This window comes from Bos grunniens, chromosome X, assembly GCF_055505025.1.
Source record: "Bos grunniens cultivar Pamir isolate PY7600 chromosome X, Bosgru_T2T1.0, whole genome shotgun sequence".
In the NCBI taxonomy this organism is placed as follows: domain Eukaryota; kingdom Metazoa; phylum Chordata; class Mammalia; order Artiodactyla; family Bovidae; genus Bos; species Bos grunniens.
In genome coordinates this window covers 97428533-97450409 of record NC_141194.1, presented here as the reverse complement: position 1 = coordinate 97450409, position 21877 = coordinate 97428533, and the positions used below count along the sequence as shown (strand labels likewise).

Genomic DNA, 21877 nt, shown 5'->3' with positions numbered 1-21877 from the left:
TACATTCTGGACTCAGGTTATCATTATTCTCATTGTTATAGGTGGTATCAATGTGCTACTAGTTAGGAACATAAGTGAAATTGACCTTGGCATAAAACAGAGTATTCTTATGTACTTTCACTAGAGTTTGGTTCTTGAGATCTATTGGTTTAAGGAAGGGGACCTCAACCTCTGTGCCATAGGCTGGTACCTCCTGTCAGATCAGCGGTGGCATTAGATTGGAAATAAAGTGCAAATAAATGTAGTGTGCCTGAATCATTCTGAAACCATCCCCACCCCCAGTCCGTGGACAAACTGCCTTCCATGAAATTGGTCCTTGGTGCCAAAAAGGTTGGGGACTGCTGGTCTGAGGCATATAGGCAGCTAGCTGATGTGTAAAAGCAATGAAACCAAACTCCAGTTGCTTGCTTAGGTAGAATTTTATTTAGTTTTACTGTGTTTTTTGGTTAGGCTGAACTTTCCCTTTTTTTGGGAAACTCTAGTTTTCATAGAATCAAATATTTTACCTCTTGCTATTTTGCATATTCCAAGTCTTACATGTCCTCATTGTTTTCACCAATGTGATAAAAATAGGAACATGTTTACATCAAACAAGAATGAATCTGTCTTTAACTACCTTTCACTTTCCTTTCAACAACAAATCATTGCTTTTTCCTTTCCCTTCTCTTCTTGCATAGCGATAACTGCGTCTATAAAACAGGAAGAGAAGCCCTAGTATCTAATATTAATTTTAGTATTATCTATTAATTTATTATATACACACATGTTTTTAGTTAATGTACAAAATGCATTCTTATTTACTTTTAAAACTTCTGTGTACTTAGCAGAGTGATGGATTATAGAAATATAGGGCAAGATCCTTGCTCTCAGGGAATATATCTAGTTGATAATTGATTTAAAAATAGTATGCCATAAGTATCATTTGCTTTCTTTTAAAATCTCATCACTTGTCACTATGGTGTGCCCAGCTGTTGAGCAGGTATTTCCTTCAGTGTTAGATTCTGAGCTGTAGAAGAAATTACTAACAGGATTTCCATGGGTTGCTGTTGATGATATTTGCACTTTTCAATTTGGGGATTATTTAAGAGCTATTACAAAGTGTTGTGTTATATGCCGGAGAACAGTTGTTCCATATCTTGCTGATATCTAGAATTACCTCAGGAGTTGTTAAGAGATACAGGTCCTGAGGCCCTACCTGTAGAGATCTTGATATTTAGATTCTGTAGTTATGGGTGTATTCAAATCCAGATTATAAATAGATGACAGAGTAGGGAAGGACAAGGAGATGGGGTCAAGCATTCAACATTTTTGGTAGTATAACAGGGTGATAGGTGGGGAAGGAAGAGGGTTATGAATTTTTTGTCTTAAGAACAGGGTAACTCTACACTTATTCAAATTTTGTTCTGGACATATCTTCCCAACATTTCCAAAGTAATCTCACATATTGCTTACTGCTTTCAAATAGAAAGTCACCAACAAACTGAACTTGACTTAAAAGAAATGAAAACTTCAGATATCTCCTCTTCCACCCTCTCAAAATTTTTCTAATACTTCAATTGCCTTCAACAAAATACGCTGACGTGTTTTCTGCACTAAAGAAAATTACCACTGAAAGATAAAATTGAAACCAGTTGGAATCCAAAAGGGGAAAACAGAGACAATGTAACTGTGGTTGTTTCCCATTGAGCTCAGCCAGCAACAAACCAAATTGAGATACTCAGTAATATTTTTATGTACATAAAGTAAGAGAACTGTATTATATGAAATTCAGAGTTCTGATTTATGTTTCTTTGTTTATAGAACTCAGATTTTCATCTTCTCATAAACCAACGTATCCCAAGTGAAACATTATCAAACATTCTAGCTGCTTAAGAGCTCTGATTCTATCTAGATATCGATGGCATGGTAGAAACTCATTTTATAATTTTATTAAGGCTGATTTGATTTTATGGTCATTTTACATGTAGACATATGATAAAATCATATGAGAACATATGGAGAATAAATAAGAGACTAAACCATTGGTCCCTGTAGGGTTGACACATTTTAAAAAGCATGAGAAATATAAATGTGTTTGATTATGTGAACACTATTTGAAAAACAGAATTATCAAGCAACACTCCTAGGTGTTAAAAGGTTGAATATTTACTCACATTTTCAAAACTTGAAGCAAGAATAAATTGACCTCAGTTGCAAAAGAAAGAGGATGAAGGACTAGATACTTACTTATTGAGCACTTATTATGTCAAGGATTGGTAAACTAGAAAAGGTAAATGTGAATAACCACGTAGTTTTCTAAATTCATAGATGCTGTTCACACACCACCATGCTTATTTGATACTTATTGGCTACAGCTGCCTCCAGGATACAATTGGGAGTATTGAATAGAATTGCAACAGAGACTGTATGACCTACAAAGCCCAAAATAGTGACTAGCCTTATCCACGGAGAAGGCAATGGCACCCCACTCCAGTACTCTTGCCTGGAGAATCCCATGGATGGAAGAGCCTGGTAGGCTGCAGTCCATGCGGTCGCTAAGAGTCAGACACAACTGGAGCGGCTTCACTTTCACTTCTCACTTTCATGCATTGGAGAAGGAAATGGCAACCCACTCCAGTGTTCTTGCCTGGAGAACCCCAGGGATGGGGGAGCCTGGTGGGCTGCCGTCTATGGGGTTGCACAGAGTCGGACACGACTGAAGCAACTTAGCAGCAGCAGCAGCAGCAGCCTTATCCAGGACTGCCACTTCCACAATTTGCAGAATTTGCCTCAACAGTTTTTCCAAGGTTCTCTTGGGTTCTTCCTGGAGTCTAGGATGGTGGAGGTGACTACGCATTGTTAGCTTATTTTGTTTGGTTTGGGCTTCCACATCAGGCCTATGCCTTTTTTGAGTATATTGCTCCAGTCTGCATAAACATTTTTTAAAAATCTGGTGATTTCTCTGAGTCCCTGGGTCCCTGCCGTAATCTCTAAACTTCTCACTTTAGTTCTTCATAAGTTACACAGAAATCAGTTCTTTTAGATACTTAGTTCTTTCTCTAGAAGTAACTACTGTAATAAATGTCTTGTAAATTTTCCTAAGAAACATTTATGCATATACTAGCAAATACATGTCAATATTCTTTCTTGCTTTCCCAACAAATGCTAGCATTTACTGTACAGCCTTGCATACCCCGTTTTCATCATTTATTGGTATTTATGAAAATTATTCCATATTGTTCCATAAAGAGTTTCCTTGGTCATGAATATAGCACCAGAGTAGTCCATTGAGTGGGACATAGCACAGTTTAATCAGGCAGTCTTCTTTTGAAAAGCTTTCGGATCATTTCAAACCTTTTGCTACTATAAACAATGCCCAATTTACCGTAGTTTATTGAATCTGTCTCCAGTTGGTGAACATTTATAATCTTTTGCTAGTAACAATGCTGGAATACACAATCTTATACATAAATCATTGTGCATAAATAAGAATATATATGGATTATTCACATATATATAGAGGAATAAAGATATGGATAAATTCCAAAATATCTGGATGACCTATCCTGTTTCAGCACAGATCTAGGTGCTAGCATGTAACAGGGAACAAACAGTCACAAATATCTTTTTTAAAATGGAGCTGACATCAAAGTGGAAGGCATAGACAATAACATGTATTATGTCAGATGGTGATAACCGCTATGGAGAAAGATGAAGCAGGCAAAGGGGAAAAGGAGTGTCAATAGGGAGGAGTTGTGATTTGAAGTACATCATCAGGAAAGATATCTATGAGAAAGTGACATTAACCAAAGATCTGGAAGAAGTGAGGGAAGATCTAGTGGTGATATAAACTCGAATACAAAGGCTGTCCTGTGGGAGTTGATCTGGTATATTTGAAGAACAGCAAGGAAGCTAATATAGCTGGAAGGGAGGAATGAAAGGAAAGTAATGAGGTCAGAGTAGCTAAGCAGAGGACATGGAATATAAAGTAAGGCATTTTAATTTGCAGTTACAAAAGGAGAAATATTGTGAGGGGGGATAAATTAGGAGTTTGGGATTAACACATACCCATTACTATATGTAAAATAGTCAACAAGAACCTACTATATAATACAGGAACTATACTCAATATTCTGTAATTACCTATATGGGAAAAGCAGAGAAGGCAGTGGCACCCCACTCCAGTACTCTTGCCTGGAAAATCCCATGGATGGAGGAGCCTGGTAGGCTGCAGTCCATGAGGTCGCTAAGAGTTGGACACGACTGAGTGACTTCACTTTCACTTTTCACTTTCCTGCATTGGAGAAGGAATTGCCAACCCACCTGAAAAAGAATGGATATGTATATTTGTTTCACTGAATCACTTTGCTGTACACCTGATGCTAACACAGTATTGTAAATGACCTATATTCCAATACAAAATACAAAATTAAATTTAATAAGAAAGCAAGGCATTCTAGACTACTGCAAAGACTGATTTTTACTCAAAATGATACAGAAAATCATTGAGGGGTATTGAATGGTGGAATAAAATAAAATGAACTGACATGAAAGAATCGATGCTTTCAAACTGTGGTGGTAGAGTAGACACTTGAGAGTCCCTTGGACTGCAAGGAGATCAAACCAGCCAATCCGAAAGGAAATCAGTCCTGAAATTTTATTGGAAGGACTGATGCTAAAGCTGAAGCTCCAATACTTTGACCACCTGATACAAAGAGCCGACTCATTGGAAAAGACCCTGATTCTGGGAAAGATTGAAGGCAGGAGGAGAAGGGGACAACAGAGGATGAGATGGTTGGATGGTATCACCGATTGGATGGACATAAGTTTGAGCAAGCTCTGGGAGTTGGTGATGGACAGGGAAGCCTGGCGTGCTGCAGTCCATGGGGTCACAAAGAGTCAGAAATGACTTAGCGATGGAACAACAATAAATAAAGAAGAGCTAGAAGTAATGATGGCTTGAAACCCTTCAGTATATGTGGAGGTATGAGAAGTGATCAAATGCTGGATTTGCCAAAGACTGAAATGTGGCCTGGGAAGGAAGAAAGTCAATGATGACTGTGACATTTTTTTTGAACAATTGGAGTTGAGTTGCCATTTTTTGAGAAAAAGACTAAAGCAGGTTTGGGAGTCAGGCAAGAGATGAGCTAAATTGGAGACAATTATTGGGCAATTATGTAGAAATATCTAGGAGATTAGAAGTTTCTTTTTTAGGAGAAAAAACTTTCTTTTAAAAGTTTCTTTTAAACTGTTATAAGATAGTTTCCCAGTTTCTGTCATTTGAATAAGTCCCTGGTGGGATCTAGAACACTGACCTTCTTCTAGACATGCTCGGTATACTTGAAACCCAGACTGAAAAATCCTACATTGTCAAGTTGAGGTCCTGATTCCACATCTCTTGGGGTGTTATTTTGTTCCCTCTTGTTCAAAAAAGTTAATTGCCTTCTGCATTAAACTGAATTGTATGCAGTACTTGTACCAGTCTGAAATGGACCACATTGAGAAAGAAAAGACTGGATATGATGAATGCCCAAACTGTATTCTCAATAAAAAATGTCCTATTAGCCTAGCAGTACTGGGCTTAAGCCTCGTAATTCCTACAGTGATGTTTTCCCAGCGGTCTTCCTTGACACCCTTAGCTTTTAGAGTTTCTTGCTGGACTTATTGATTTGTGACATGAATTAGGAAATTTGATATAACAGGAGGTCCTCTGGGTGTTTGCAGTGGCCTGTAGGTACTTGATCAGTCCCTACTTACAAAGCCTGATCCAATTTGCCGGTAAAGGGATTAACTAGAGCTTGAGTAAGGTATTCACAGAGGTTAAAGTTTAGCCAGAAGGGCTCCCACCACCATCTTTGTCAAGCACTGGGAGATGAAGTAAGAACTATACTTCAGTTTTGGCATTTAAATGATTATTTCAAATGAGGGAAACCCTCCCTAAAACCTCCAAGCCCACTTTATTTGTCCTTCCTAAAATATCCATTATCTCATTAGGTATTGAGATCCAATTGAAGATATACAATGTTAGCTATGCATGTTGTTAAGCATAGTGTTCTGGTGACATTTAGCAGTGTTCAGTAATTGGCTTAATGAACAGGTGTACAAGTTATGCAGATGTTAATTTGCAGTAACATGTGCTGCCTGATTTGGGAGGGTTCTTGTCTGTACTACAACCAGTAAGATTTGTTCCTTAATTAGGAAATCATTATGTGTATGTGTGTGTGTGTATGAGATTCCCACCATTAGTCTTGTTTAATGTGCTTTAAACTTTGGGAACACTCTTGGTAATGCCATTCCTATGGCTTCAGGTACTATGCAGGTGTCAGGATGAAATCTACCTTTCTGTGGGATGCCTTAGTTAGTGCCCAGCTGTAGGCAATGCAGAGAGGGGAAGCTTCACAGCTGTAATATGCAGCTTATAAAAGGAGATGGAGATGCAGTCTCCCACTGCATATTGCATCAGCCATTCCTTCCAAGGTTTGGTAAACAAATGTGTTATCCCTCACCAAATGGATTCACAATCAGTTGAAAACAAAATTGTGCTTGCTTTCCACAATGACTAATCTTGACCTATATTTTTTTTTCCTTTGTTCTCTTCCCTGTTGTTTCTGATTCCTGTTTACACTTGGTCCTGGGCATTGCCAAGGCTAACTATCAGTCTGTAGACTATAAAAAGGGACAGGTATATTTAAGCCGCACTCTAGTCATATTTTATTTTTATATTGAAAAAATGGAACTTTGCACAGGCTGATATAGCAGACACCCATACAGCAGCCTCCCAGAATGAACAAATGCTTACATTTTGTCATATTTGCTATAGATCTTTGCTTTGAAAGAAATAAAACACTAGAGGTAAAGTTAAGTCTTTCAGGGTTCTACTTTCTCCAGTATCACTTTCCTCCTCCAAGATAAACGCCATCATTAATCTTTTGAATATCCATTCCATATTTTTATAATTTTTCGGTGTATATAAATATATGTATCTATATACTCACTTATAAGTAATATGGAAAATTAGCCTGTGTCTTATTTTCAATTTAGAGAAATGCTAATATACAGCATACAACATTTACAACCACTTTTATTTTTCCATTCAGCATTGTATTTGGGATCTATTCCTGTTGAAATATGTAGCTGTAACACTGTCACTGTAAATGCTGCATTGTATTCTATTCTATTAATATGCTGTAATTTATTTACCCATTCTATAACCCCTGGCATGTGGGTTGTTTCCAGTTTTGTACTGTTATAAACATATGATACAGCAATCCCTCTCCTGGGCATGTATCTGGAGAAAACCATAATTCGAAAACCATGCACCCCAGTGTGCACTGAGGTACTATTTACAATAGGCAGGACATGGCAGCTACCTAAGTGTCCGTCAACAGATGAATGGATAAAGATGTGGTACCTATATACAATGAAATTAGCCATAAAAAAGAATGTAATAATGCCATTTGCAGCAACATGGATGGATCTACCGATTGTCATTGTGAGTAAGTCAAACAGAAAGACAAATATCATATGACATTACATATCTGGAATCTAAAAGGGTACAAATGGACTTATCTGCAAAACAGAAACAGTTATATATATAGAAAACAGACTTATAGCTCCAGGGAGTAAGGGGGATTGGGATAAATTGGAAGACTTGGATTGACATACACATACTACTATGTATAAGATAGACAGCTAGTAAGGACCTAATGTGCTTAGCACAGAGAACTGTACTCAATATTCTGTAATGGCCAATGTGGGAAAAGAATCTGAAAAGGAGTGGATATATGTATATGTATAACTGATTCACTTTGCTGTACACCTAAAACTAACACAGCATTGTTAAACCTCAATAGAAATTTTTTTAAGTACAATAAACATACTTGTCTTCTTGATCATTTGACCTATAAATGGAAGAATTGGGTTATAATAATGAGCTGAGCACATGTTAACTATATTTTGCATGAATAAATGCTAATTTTAAGATTGTTGTCCTAATTTTTATTGCCACTGTTGGCTCAATCAAATCCTTATTTCTCCGTCTCCTCATCCATACTGGGTCTTGTGAGACTTTTTTGTTATTTTCAATTTGATAAATGTGAAATGGTGTTTCATTGATTGTTTTCATTTACATTTCCCTGATTTACTCGTGAAGTCGAGTAACTGTTTAGTACTAGCTATTGTGTACTTGGGCAAATGACTCAATATTTGTGTTGCTTAGTTTCCTCCTTTGTCAAATGACAATGGTAATACATATCATATAAGGTGATATAAAATTAGTTCCAGACACAGAACAAATATTTAATAAAAGTTGATTTTGGTGGGGGTTGTAATGATTGTGGTTGTAGTTAACACTGCTACTACTACTACCGTTATTATTATTGCTGTAACTATTGCCATTATTAAACTTTTCACTTTTGTGTGTATGCATATACATATGTTTTGTGTGTATATGTACATAGATAATCCTTTGCCCATTTTTCAATTGTGTTTTATACTATTTCCAGGAATATGAGGGTAAAGATGATGTAAAGAGAGTGGAAGATAATAATTCAAAAAAGAAATCATTGTAGCTATCACACAGAAATCACTGTAGACTTTCCCTGCCTGCCTTTGTCATACTCGCACTCATTTAAACATCAAAGTATTAAGTGAAGTTAAAATAACAGCTTTCTCAAGGAATACATGAAAAAGTATTTCCATGTAGTTAGAATCATTTTTGGAATTGTATACATATGGATTAAAATATGTAGGTATGTAGGCAAATAACAATTGTTTTTGTTTGTATGATATATCTAAAGTGACAGTTGGGCATTATTTGTTGAATAGAGGTACATATAATATATGAGTGAAAGTGAAAGTGTTTGTCACTCTGTCATGTTCTACTCTTTGCGACCCCATGAGCTATAGCCCGTCAGTGTCCTCTGTCAATGAAATTCTCCAGGCAAGAATACTGGAGTGGGTAACCATTCCCTTCTCCAGGGGATCTTCCTGACCCGGGGATCCAACCTGGGTTTCCCACATTGCAGGCAGATTCTTTACTGTCTGAGCCACCAGTGAAGCCCTACATATATGTATGCATGAAGCTCTATAAGGGCTTCCCAGGTGGTTCAGTGGTAAAGAACACACCTGCCAATGCAGTCGATGCAGGAGACATGGATTCGATCCGTGGACCAGGCAGATTCCCTGAAGAAGGGAATGGCAACCCAGACCAATATTCTTGCCTGGAGAATCCCATGGATAGAGCAGCCTGGCAGGCTACAGTCTAGGAGGTTGATAAAGAGTCAGACATGACTGAACATGCACTCCGGAAGCTATCTAAATTTTCATTGTGGCTTGAAACACTACGATTATTAGCTTTATTTACCGTGGCTTTGTGTATAGGGTACTTAATAGGAAGTAATTTCCATATATTTCTTATAATAAAATGTAACACATCATTTGTTGATGTTGATTCTAAGATAACAATGTTCTCTAATGTGGAACTATGACATCTGATAACAAAAAAGGAGATTTTCTAAGTCATATGCTTGTATTCATTGAAGCTATATTATTATGGATAAATAAATCACAATTGTTAGATATCTTTTGGACATACTTCCATGATTAGTAGTTTTCCTAAGTCCACATACTTAAGACATATGAATACATTTTTTGTCTTGTGTACCATTGTATGTTCATGCTAGACTTAACACATTGTAGGTGTTCAACAAATATGTCCTGGATGAATGAGTGAATGAATGAATAGTATTAATGCCAACTTTAGAAATCAATCTTTCTCACAGGAATTTTGAGGTACATTAATTATAAAACGTTTATTATGATTTATGATTAGTTATCACCATGAAAATTATTGTGATACCCATTTATATTAATATTGGCTACAAATTACAAACATCCTGTCACATGTTTTGTATATCCACTGTGATAGCAGAAATTAATATGGGATTCCCGAACATTGCCTAAATTAGATTGGGGAAAGAATATAACCATGTTTACTTTACTTATGCTCATGAGCATCCCTCAGTTGTAAAGGAATAAATTTATAGTACAATTGCATGTACAAATCCATGTATTATAGGAAATATAAGAATACTCACTGGGCATTTTATCTTAGATAATTAGTATCTTGATGTTAGTATGTTTTTAATAATAATACACGTCTTTATTGTTACATCATTATATTCTTACAGACAGTATTTTATAGTGTTTCATTATTATTTGGTCGATTAGCAGTGTCAATTTAAGCACTCTAATTTAATCCTGTGGCTTCAAACCCAGTGGCTATATAGGTTTTTATTTGCACAAGGAGATATCACATAAAAATGGAGGCGTCGTGAACCTAAAGACCATAGGGCCATTGTTGATAAAATCAGTATTTGAAATTTTTGTATTGAGAATTAAAAACTATCTCTTTAGTCTCATTAAAGTAATTTGAAATAATTATAGAATCACTATAATTTAAGTTTATAAATTAATTATGTTGTTGTTATAAGCACATTTCACATGAGAGCAACCCTCTGAAATTTTTAAGTACACAGTACAGCATTGTTATGGAGAAGGCAATGGCACCCCACTCCAGTACTCTTGCCTGGAAAATCCCATGGACAGAGGAGCCTGGTGGGCTGCAGTCCATGTGGTCGCTAAGACTCAGACACGACTGAGCAACTTCACTTTCACTTTTCACTTTCATGCATTGGAGAAGGAAATGGCAACCCACTCCAGTGTTCTTGCCTGGAGAATCCCAGGGACGGGGGAGCCTGGTGGGCTGCCATCTATGGGGTCACACAGAGTCGGACACGACTGAAGTGACTTAGCAGCAGCAGCAGCAACAGCATTGTTAATTGTAGGCTCAGTGTTATACCACAGATCTCTAGAACTCATTGAACTAGTATGATCCATTGAACAGTAAGTCTCCATTTCTCCCTTCCTCCAGCTCCTAGCAAACACCATTCTACATTGTTTCTATGAGTCTTATATTTTAGATTCCTTACATAAGTGTAATCATTGCAGTGTTTGTGCTTTTGTGAATTGCTTATTTCACTTAGCATAGTGACTTCCAGGTTCTTCCATGTTGTTGCAAATGGTGGGATTTCCTTTTTTTTTAAAGTTGAATAATATTCCATTCTATGTATATATTACACTTTCTTTATTCATTCATCATTTGATGGACATTTAGATTGTTTCCACATCTTGGGTATTGTAAATAATGCTGCAGTCTGCATAGGAGTTTAGATAACTCTTCAAGATTTGAATTTCAATTCTTTTGGATATATACCCAGAAGTGGGATTGCTGGACTGTATGGTAGTTCTGTTTTAATTATTTGAGGAATATTTGTATTGTTTTCCATAGTGGCTGCACCATTTTACATTCCTACTAACAGTGTACAAGGCTTCCAATTTCTCTACATCCTCACCAACACTTTTTTTTTTTTTTTAACAGTAGTCCTCTTAACAAGCGTGAGGTGATATCTCGTTGTGCATTTCCCTTCATGATTAGCAATGCTGAGCATCTTTTTATGTTGTTCATTCCAAATGTCCTCTTTGGAAAAATATCTATTTGAGTTTTAATTGAGTCGTGGAATTACCCATTTTTAATTTAAGTCATGGAATATTTAAGTTTTACAAGTATTAGAAACATTTGAAATAAAAGAATCTTAAGACAAGTGGCATTTTCTGGTCTTTATGAAAGCAGAGACTTTTGAATGTTTGAAAGCTTCGATACTATATAGATAAATTTCATATATCATTACCTCTCTTGAAATTCTCTATTTTCTAAGCCTGTGCTTGTGATTGCTAAGGCAATAATTATTGTTGTTTTGTCACTAAGTCATATCCGACTGTTTTTGCAACCCCATGAATTGTATCCTGTCAGGCTCCTCTGTCCATGAGATTTCCCAGGCAAGAATACTGAAGCGGGTTTCCATTTCCTCCTCCAGGAGATCTTTCTGACCCAGTGATCAAACCCATGTCTCCTGCATTTCAGGCGGATTCTTTATTGCTGAGCCCCCAGGGAAACCCCCAAAGGTGATAAGAGCCACTGGTTAATATCTAGTGATCATGGTGAAAACATGATTGCTCCCGAAAGCCTGTCTAGTGAAGAAGTTATTTTAAACTAGGTTTGCTCTAATGATCCTTAGTTCAGCAGTACCCACTCATGGAATTCTATTCATTTCTTTGTACATGTGTGAGTGCTCATTTGTGTCTGACTCTTGGCAAACCCATGGACTGTAGCCTGCCAGGCTCCTCTGTCCATGGGATTTTCCAGGTATAAATACTGGAGTGGGTTGCCATTTTCTACTCCTGGGGATCTTCCTGACCCAGGGTTTGAACTCAGGTTTCCTGTTTCTCCTGCATGGGCAGGTGGATTCTTTACTTCTGGCACCACCTGGGAAGCCCATTTCTTGAACCCAAGATAAACTAAAGTATAATACAAGGAAAATATGTAAGGATTCAGAAAATAAAACTGTGAACTCTAGACATTTAAGAGATCTAATCTTCATTTTAAGTAGCTTGTTTATTTGAAAAGGGGAGAGATTGAAATATACTTTAATTAAAAAAAAAAAGCAAAAATATGATGATGCACAAAATGACCATTATGTATGTTTGGGTAATTCAGGAGTCTCTTAGTTTGCAGGATAATCATAATGTGTCTTTCATACTGTATAGGATTTTCACTGTATATATGCTTTCTTAATTAGTCTCCCATACTGGGATTGAAAGCATATTGAATGATTAGGATATTTTTCTTGACTATTTTGTTTGACTAGCACACATTTCTAAAAGATTCTACAAGTAATTTCAGTAAAATTCAGCTAACTTTTTTCTTATGACAAAAGGCCTCACTCTTGAACTGTCATTTCTTTATATAGTCTTCAGCTGAAAGTGTCTTGAAAGTTAGGATAAATTAATATGCTGATTATTTTATAGGAAATACACTGGGCTCCTAGATCCTTTGAGGAACACTTGTGATGATTTTTTTAAGAAATATATTGAAAGTCATTTTTCTTCTAGCAGTACCAGTAATTCTCTTTTCTTGAGTAAACATGGCAAACTACTTTTCACTCCCATAAGATCATGTTTGTCAAGTGTAATTATCTAGCCTGTTTGAACTCTGCATTATGTTAAATTGATCATACCTGGAAAGTATGGCACTGCTAGATTTTTAGTGATTATTTTTGTTTGATTTCTATAATAAGTTCATTTAATTTTTCTATAGTTTATAGCAATAAAACAAAGGGAGTCTTAATGGACCACAACATTTTGATGCCTTGTAGAAATTTTTCCAGATGCACATATCTGTGAACACAAAGCTTAGCCAAAAAAAAAAAAAGTACTGTGTTTGTGGGTTACTTTCCTCCACAGAAAATAAGAAAATCAGTAACTCATTTGTGATCTCCTTAACAAAGATCAGATAAATAAATATAACAAAAATAATAATTGCCTGAAAATAAAGTTATACTTTGTAAAAGTAATAATGAACCAGCATGATAATGGTCATGTGACTTTGTGGTAAAATTTGGCAGCAAGAGTTTGGGTACAAGAGCATATCATTCTAGTTGACTGGAAAATGTTGCCTTTACTTTTCTCATATTTTTTCATGGTCCCATTACCTACAACCCTGTTTTTATATTAGCAGAGGTAAACTGCCAACACAGGAATATAATGGTAGCTGTAGAATTTCTGTATAGGAGGGCTTAAGGGATTTGAGATAAAGCCTCCTTTTCATTGCAGACAGCATGATGTTTTTCACTTTGGTTTGAGAGATGGCTTCTTTGAGGGGAGGGCTGATGGGGGTGATCAGGGAGACTTTTTTGGGGGAGGTCTAAGGCGCCTCCATGACACTGTCACCCTTCACAGTTTCAAGACATTTTAACTGTTTGGAACTCAAGGGTTACCTTCTGAATGTAGGCTAAATAAATCTTTTGTTCAAAGAAAGCAAATATTACTAAAATATGGTGAAGGAGACAAAGGAAACTTACTCAAAACACCCTGTCTTTGAGATTCCTTCATTATGAGTGTGCAAATAGGCACTAACTGTTGTCTAACTGGCAAATGATTAATATCTGTTCTGCAAAGCAGTCTCAGTAGGGGTTTTCATATGGCGACCTGTTTAGCCTTCAAGTTACCTTAGATAACTTTGAAGCAATTTCAAACCTGCCTTAATTTTATCATATTTCAGGATAAATACATGTTTGCCTTTTTCCTCAATTAGTCCAAATTAGGGAGATTTTACTATATGTTTAATTCCTGTGCTACTGTAGGAACCTGGTAAGCAGTAATTAATGCTCCACATTAGTTAAGAAGCAGCAATTGATTTTTGGTTCTATTTGGCTTATCTTTTCTACTTAAGTGCTAATATTTAATTTGTAGGGAAAACTCTAAACAGGTCTATATTTTTATGTTCATCCTCTTCCTTGAACTAATGAAATAAACCTATTTATGGATTTGGGCATGAGCTTTATTAATGTAGTTAATATGCCTTACTCATGTTAGTCCATGTATTTGGATTAGCAGTATTATTATTTATCTATCAACATTTTTCTTTCAGTTCAAAAGAATGCAGAAGCTTTAGAAGAAAAGAAGACCATACCTACAAAGAAGAAAGTGAAAGAGTTGAGAATTTTGGATCCCAAAACAGCACAGAACCTTTGTATGTGATATTTTCTACCTAGGGAGTGGTGGTGATGGTAGTGATAAGGGATTGTTGGACGTTTTTAAAGCAAAGTTGTAACTTCTTTGAGCAGGTATATTTAACATCTATTGGAAACAAAATTTGGTGTAAACATGATTTAGGTTTCCTTTTTATCATTCAGCCAGAATGGACTCCCTCTATAATTTAGCCTTGGCCAGGCCAGGTGGAACTTTTATGAATAAAAGGCTTTGGAATTCTGCATTGTTAAGAGGCCAAAGTGAGAATGAAAGCAGAGTTGAAAAGTGGTGTTTTTATTTTCCTTCTGCCTAGACCTGAGAGTGATGGTTTTAGAGTATTCACTAGTCACATTGGTTGAATCCTTTTATTGCTATTGCTTTGTGTTTGAAGGAATTGTGATGTGAGTGAGTTAAGTTGTTAACCACTGCCATATAAAATTGGTTAGTGGACCTTAAAGCCTTTAACAAACCAGTCAGCCATTAAGTAAACTTTTTCTAAAGTAGCTGGACATTTAAACCCATCTTCATTTACTCAGGCCTGAAGTTTTGTTTTGTTTTTTCTTTTTTAATATATAGTCTTCCCTCTATATTAAATTCAGCATTTTTTTTGGCACCACATTATGCTGTGTTTATATTCTAAGGATACTAAAACACTATGCTTGAGAAATTCAGCACATCAAGCATTTCTAATTATGCAAAGAAATACCATGGGAGTTTATTTTGTGAAAGAATGTGCTATAGAGAATCAGATTAAAATAACTCATCATTCTTATTCTTCTGTCAGTAGGAATGTTGCTTTCAGAAAAGCAGTCTCCTAATAATTGTTCTGCATATGTACATTGCTTATCTGACAGTCTATTTTCCTTTATAAAGTGGATGTTCAGCACTTTTTTTTTAAAGAAACACAAAATGATTTTAATTGCTAGTTGATATCTCATAACATTATTTATTTGGATTCTGGTGATCTCATTTGGTGTTTATGTCTATATAATTGTTTGCCTGGACAGAAAGGATGCTTTTCATTAGGTACAGTTAAGCCATATAGACTTCTCCATGAAAAAAAAAAAACTCTTTGGAACATATTCATGTTCTGGGGATAAGAACACATGTATGTTCTTTAAAAAGTATGTTCAATGGAGGTGAAAGTGAAATGTATTATTGAGCAATGTTTTCTGAGTCAGTGTGAACTTTCCTAGGTATAATTTGTTGAATTATTCCCATATGACATAATATATATCCAATTAATAAAAAGTTGACAAGGGAAATCGTGATTCAACATAAAAAGCAACTAATAGCATACTGCATAAATGTCATCAAAGATTTAGAGAACATTTGATGATTCAGACACTTTAACTTTTTCTTATGTGGGAGAACTTCAAAGTAGACTGATAGCTTTTTTTTTAGTGTCAGGTTACTTTACTGTCTTCCTTGAGAGGTGCTGTATTGAATGCCTCTGACAATCTCCACAGTAAATTCAGTGTTGAATTAAAAAGCTAACTTGAGATACAATTTCTAACTTTTCATGGGTTATTTTGTATTCGCTTCATCTAAAATGCCTAAGCATGTAGTTATCCGTGCTGTTAGTAGATTTATCTTCCATATAAATACACACGTGGCTTCCCTGGTGGCTCAGATGGTAAAGAATCCTCCTGCAAGGCAGGAGACCCAGGTTCAATCCTTGGGTCATGAAGGTCCACTGAAGAAGGGAATGCAATCCACTCCAGTATTCTTGCCTGGAGAATCCCATGGACAGAGTAGCCTAGTGGGCTACACTCCATGGGGTCACAAAGAGTCGGACATGACTTAGCAGCTAAATATACACACAGACATATAAATATGCATGAGCTCTAAACATTAGAGCCTTAGCTAATGGAAACTACTTTTGTTTGTTCATAATTATGTAGATTAATATTAGTGAGAGATTTCATATTTTAAGTCTATGAAACGGAAATCAGGTATTTATTTGGGCTTTAAAGTTGTGGTGCTGCTCTCTTTTTAATAAAATCAACTTTTATTTTAGCTATCTTCCTAGGATCGTATCGTATGCCATATGAAGAAATAAAAAACGTCATTCTGGAGGTTAATGAAAGCATGTTGAGTGAGCCCTTAATTCAGGTAATTGCATATTTTGCTTTTAAATCTCATTTTCATGGGAATTGCTAGATTGCTGTCTTCTCATTGGAGTTATGTGAAAATGTTCTTCTATGTTTGGATAATAGAGTTAGGAGTATCTATCTGTGTGAATAGTAAGAGGACTCAACATAGACAATCAGGTTCTAGGTATGTGTCTGCCATTTATTAGATATGTGTCCTTTTAAGTTTTAAGTCTGTGCACATGTAGACACATCATTCCTATACCCCAAATTGCATATATTTTATCATCCCAATGACTCTGTTAAATAGATATTGTCAGTACCATTGCATGAAAATAAAAGTGTACAGGTCAAGAGGTTAAATAGCTTTCTCAGGATCAGTGGTTAAATGGTTAAGTTATCCCTTGTTAGGCACTTAATATGTGCTGGGAACTGTGCCAAGCAATTTATGTATTTTATCTCCTTGAATCCTACAACAGTCCTATGAAATAAGTACTGTTATCCTCATTTTACAGATCAAGAACCTGAGGCTTAGAGAAGTTGCCCACTTGTCACTTAACTGCTAAGTGATAAAGTAGTAGAGCTGAGGCTCAAAACAAATCCTATCATGACTCTAAAGCCATTGCTCTTTTTATTCTATTACTTTGCCTCCTTTGGGCAAACTGTGTCAGTTTGCTAAAGCCCTATCTCCTCATCTGAGATTACTAGGTTACTATGAGAATTATACCAAAGAGACTGCTTGTTAGAATAAAGCACTCTATTAGATCTAATTCTTAGAATTCTTGGCAGCTTTTGTTTGACCCTGTCTAGAGGGCAGAACTGCAAGATTTTTCATTGATGGGCGTAGTCATTGTAGGCTTTTTGTTATTGTTGTTTGTATTTGAATCATGTGGTCTGCTTTGATTTTAAGGTGATCAACTAGTTTCTGCTGTAATAATTCTGTCCTGTCTCCCTTAGACGGTCTCCAAATCTGAGAGCCCCAGTGTCTATTGTTTGAGCTGGCTGTGTCCATGTAGATGTTTCTCCATTGTGTAGTGTGGGCTTGCATTCCGGTTCACCTCATGTATGTTTTAAACATAGATATAGTTTATTCCCTATGCTATAGGGCCTATAGGACTAAGGTTTAATGAATTTATGTAGGCTGTTTATTATCATGACACACATTTATTAACCTCAACAAAAGTTACACTGTGCTAAGAAATCCCCCTTTTGAAAAATGTGTTTTCTTTGTCTGACTAGTAAGTCCACAGTTTTCTGACTTGAAACAGAGAGCAGATCACATTTGTCCTGCCTGACTTAGTGACATGATTCTTTGCCCAATAATCAGAATGAGCAAGTTAAGAAGCCTAAATGTGACTTAGTTCTTCCTCTTTTTTTCCAATTTTTTCCAGTTTCATTTCAAAGTACAACAAGGCAAACAAATGTCTGACTCCTATTCAATAGTTGAAGCTTTCTAGTTTTTTCTGTATAGTCAAATTGTAGTAAAAGACTATCATATTTTGAAGAATTAATCAATGCAGACATTTATTTTGCCGATTAAAACTGTAGGTTTTCCTTCACATGCCTTAGTAAATAAAAAAAAAATGTAAATATGCAGAATGCTACTGTGGTATTTATAATACAAATAAATACTATAATATTTATTTATTTAAAAAAAAACAAATACCATAGTGTTTATTTACCAGTAATATTAAAAACATTTATTATTTTTTAAGTCATGTTTTCAACTCTTTAAAGAATATAAGAAACAGAAGGATTTTCACTTATCAATGGTCCTCTGCTGCTGCAGCTGCTGCTAAGTCGCTTCAGTCATGTCCGACACTGTGCGACCCCATAGACTGCAGCCCACCAGGCTCCGCCGTCCATGGGAATCTCCAGGCAAGAACACTGGAGTGGGTTGCCATTGCCTTCTCTGATGAATGGCCCTCTAATATGCAATAAACTTTAACAATTTTTGTATAGAAATGTAATACCTGGGATTTTTATGTGTGTGTGTTTCACTTGATTTTGTAGCATTAACAATACATATTTGTTTTTCTCTTTAAATTGCCTGGTCCACTTGGGAGGAATGAATTGCTTTGTTTGGAGATGGCAGTAAATTATATCTGCATTCGTGAATTCAATTCCTTTAATCTTAACCACTAGGCAATCAAAGCTTCCCAGGTGGTGTAGTGGTAAAGACTCTGCCTGCAAATACAGGAAACCCTGGTTTGATCCCTGGGGTCAGGAAGATCCCCTGGAGGAGGGCATGGCAACCCACTCCATCATTTTTGCCTGGAGAATCCCCATGGACAGAGGTGCCTGCTGGGCTTACAGTCCATGGGGTTGCAAAAAGTCAGACACCACTGAACCACAAAGGTTTTCACTGCAACAAGTTCAGGTAGTCAAAAAGACTGCTTGTGAAATCACATTATTATGCTAAATCTTAGAAGGTAAGTGAAGGAGAATCACAAAATCTGATTCTGGCCAGCTCCTTCTGTGTTATACCCAATGCCTCCATGCATTTCATGTTTGCTGGTGTTGTGTTAACCTGTTTTTTTCTTGTCTCTTCCTCTTTTCTAGATGTCCATTCGTTTTTTCTAAGCCTGAATCTTTCTCTTTTTCACATCTCGCTTGCATCCTTTGCCCCACAAATTTTGAGTTTTCCCTCTGTTGAAAACATGCCACTGAGGACTTTTTTTTCCCAGCTGGCTTCCTTTCCTCCTCAATGCCAGATACTCTAAAATTTCCTTTCATCCCTTATCCTGCTCAACCAAAACTCATTTTCTTAGTTGTGCTTGTAGGAGAAAACAGTTTAACATGTAATTTAATAATATGCCTGATTGGAATTGTGGTGCTTGGTTACGAGGCACAAATGGTGAATAACTCATCTGAGTTATTAAAGTTAATATCGCATTTATCCAGACAAATTCAATGTCTGAGTATCTTCTGATGAGGAGGAAGGTCCTGGGTGGAAAGAGTTACTTGATTTTCAAGTACCCAAAGAAGACTGTTTCCTGCTCAGGCAGGAGAAAAGACTAGAATCACCACTGCCTTTCTCCCTCCCATCCTAGAAAGGATTTGCTTCAGTGATGCAAAAGTAACATCAATTTGCCATTCAAAGGAGCTGTTTACCAGTTGTGTCTAATTACCATGTAGCACATAGATAATGCATAGCATTAAATATGTATCATCAGATTAACTTTGTTGTAAATTCTATCTGATTACAGTGCTAAACTCCATCCATGCATAATCATAGTTTGTTGCTTATGTGACATCATTGTCTTCTCATAACAACAAAAAGCAATTTTTTTAAGGACACATTGCTTTCCAGAGACTTGAATTAACAACAGTATTATCTCTCCTGCTGCTGCTGCTGCTAAGTCGCTTCAGTAGTATGGGTCAATAAGCTCTTTCCTGCCAGAAAGCTAATAGATTTTAGTTATTTGACAAGATGAATGCCTTACTGATAAAATAAAAATAAAACACTTTAATCAGCAAGATCATGCCCCAAATTTAAGGTTATTAATAAAAGTACTAATGCCTCCTTTATTTCAAAATACTTTAATTTAAGCTAGAAGCCAAGTTCACTATATGGACGTAGTTGAAGATCCTAAAACGCTTATAAAAAACAAAGAAACACTTAAAAAGTACACCATTATCCTAAGATTGTTGAGGAGCTTCTAGTATATGCAGTTATGAGTTAGATCCAAATAATGTGTACTCAGTTTAGGTGATTCTTGTTATTATTTCAGCTTTGAAAATATGCTTTAGTGTAATTTAATTTGATCTATTGAGAGAAAAATTTAAGACCAGTAAGTGTTTTTAGGACATCAGTGGTTAAAATGAAGTAGTTGTAGGCACACTTACATATAGAACATTGACCAAAAAGAAAAGAAATTAGCACTGCACTGGGACGGCCCAGAGGGATGGTATGGGGAGGGAGGAGGGAGGAGGGTTCGGGATGGGGAACACATGTATACCTGTGGCGGATTCATTTTGATATTTGGCAAAACTAATACAATTATGTAAAGTTTAAAAATAAAATAAAATTGGAAGAATAAAAAAAAAAAAAGCAATTCAAGTATTCAGGGAAAAATAAAATTGCATTCTATTTTAGAATATTAGTGCATGCAAATGATTCTTAAATGCTGTGAAAATTCATGTTGGTAGAGAGAAAAAAAATGATTAACATAGAAGGAAGTATAAAATTGCTGCAGAACAATTTACAAAGATATGTATAAAGCAGGGGTTCCCATGGAGGACCCATCAAGAGAATTCAGGGGCTCCTGAACTTAGACATGGAAAACATTGCATCTTTATTTTCTTTACCTGCTAGCTAATATTTAGTATTCCATCTGATTAACAATATAGGCAACAAACCAAAGTGCCTAGAGTATTAACAGGACATCTAACTTTGTCACTAATAGAAATAAGAAATATTTCCTTGTCACATTAAATTTATGGCAGATATCTTAAAATATTGTTCACAATCATTACTACTTCAAAATTTTACTGTTTATTAAAGCTGCCACTAGGTCTTATTTTTTAGTGACTTAGTCAAGAAGGAGAACTATTATTATGTCACAATTTATATTTGTAATATGTTGATAACTATTTCAATATAACTGGCTTCTTTTCCATTCTTATGTATTTTATTTTATTCTGAGAAGGCATCTATAAACTGGTATTAAAGAGTTCATGGCAAAAACAAAGAAGAAACTAGTATAGAAAAGAAAGTTTCCTAATCAAGATGGCAGATACAAGTCTTTCCCAACTTCAGCTACCCTCACATTATTCATAGAAAAGGCACCAGACCCACGGGTGAGGCTAAAGTACCCTCCTAGGCCACAGAGACTAAGAAATACCACACTGGAAGAGTGAGGGGATCAGCTGCATTCTGACCACATTGCGTCTCCCCAGAGTAGAACAGTGCTGCACCCAGAGTGCCCCCCAAGCCTGTAGTTTCTCCAGTGGGAAAAGAGGACCCTAAGTGGACATCTAGCTCTCCCAGCATTGTGGGACACTTCCAAGAGTGCTCTACTGGGGCTAACTTCCTAGAGGTAACTAGGGAATCTATGGGACTCAACCACTGGAGATTAAAAAGAGAGAGAGATACTGGGGTGGGAATTACAGCAACCAGCACTCAGATCCTGGCAAACTGTATTTCTGCTTGT

The 21877-nt window shown here is 36.2% G+C and overlaps 1 protein-coding gene across 8 annotated transcripts in view; it reads left to right on the top strand.

Annotated features, from left to right (window-relative positions):
* The window catches only part of DIAPH2 (diaphanous related formin 2), a 1061378-nt gene that overhangs the window by 419449 nt on the left and 620052 nt on the right, over positions 1-21877 (top strand). For all 8 annotated transcript variants that reach the window (XM_086388307.1, XM_086388306.1, XM_086388305.1 and 5 more), the window contains 2 exons: positions 14528-14629; positions 16649-16743. In XM_086388307.1, the coding sequence (XP_086244433.1) occupies positions 14528-14629; positions 16649-16743 (197 nt within the window). The remainder of the gene's footprint in view (positions 1-14527; positions 14630-16648; positions 16744-21877) is intronic.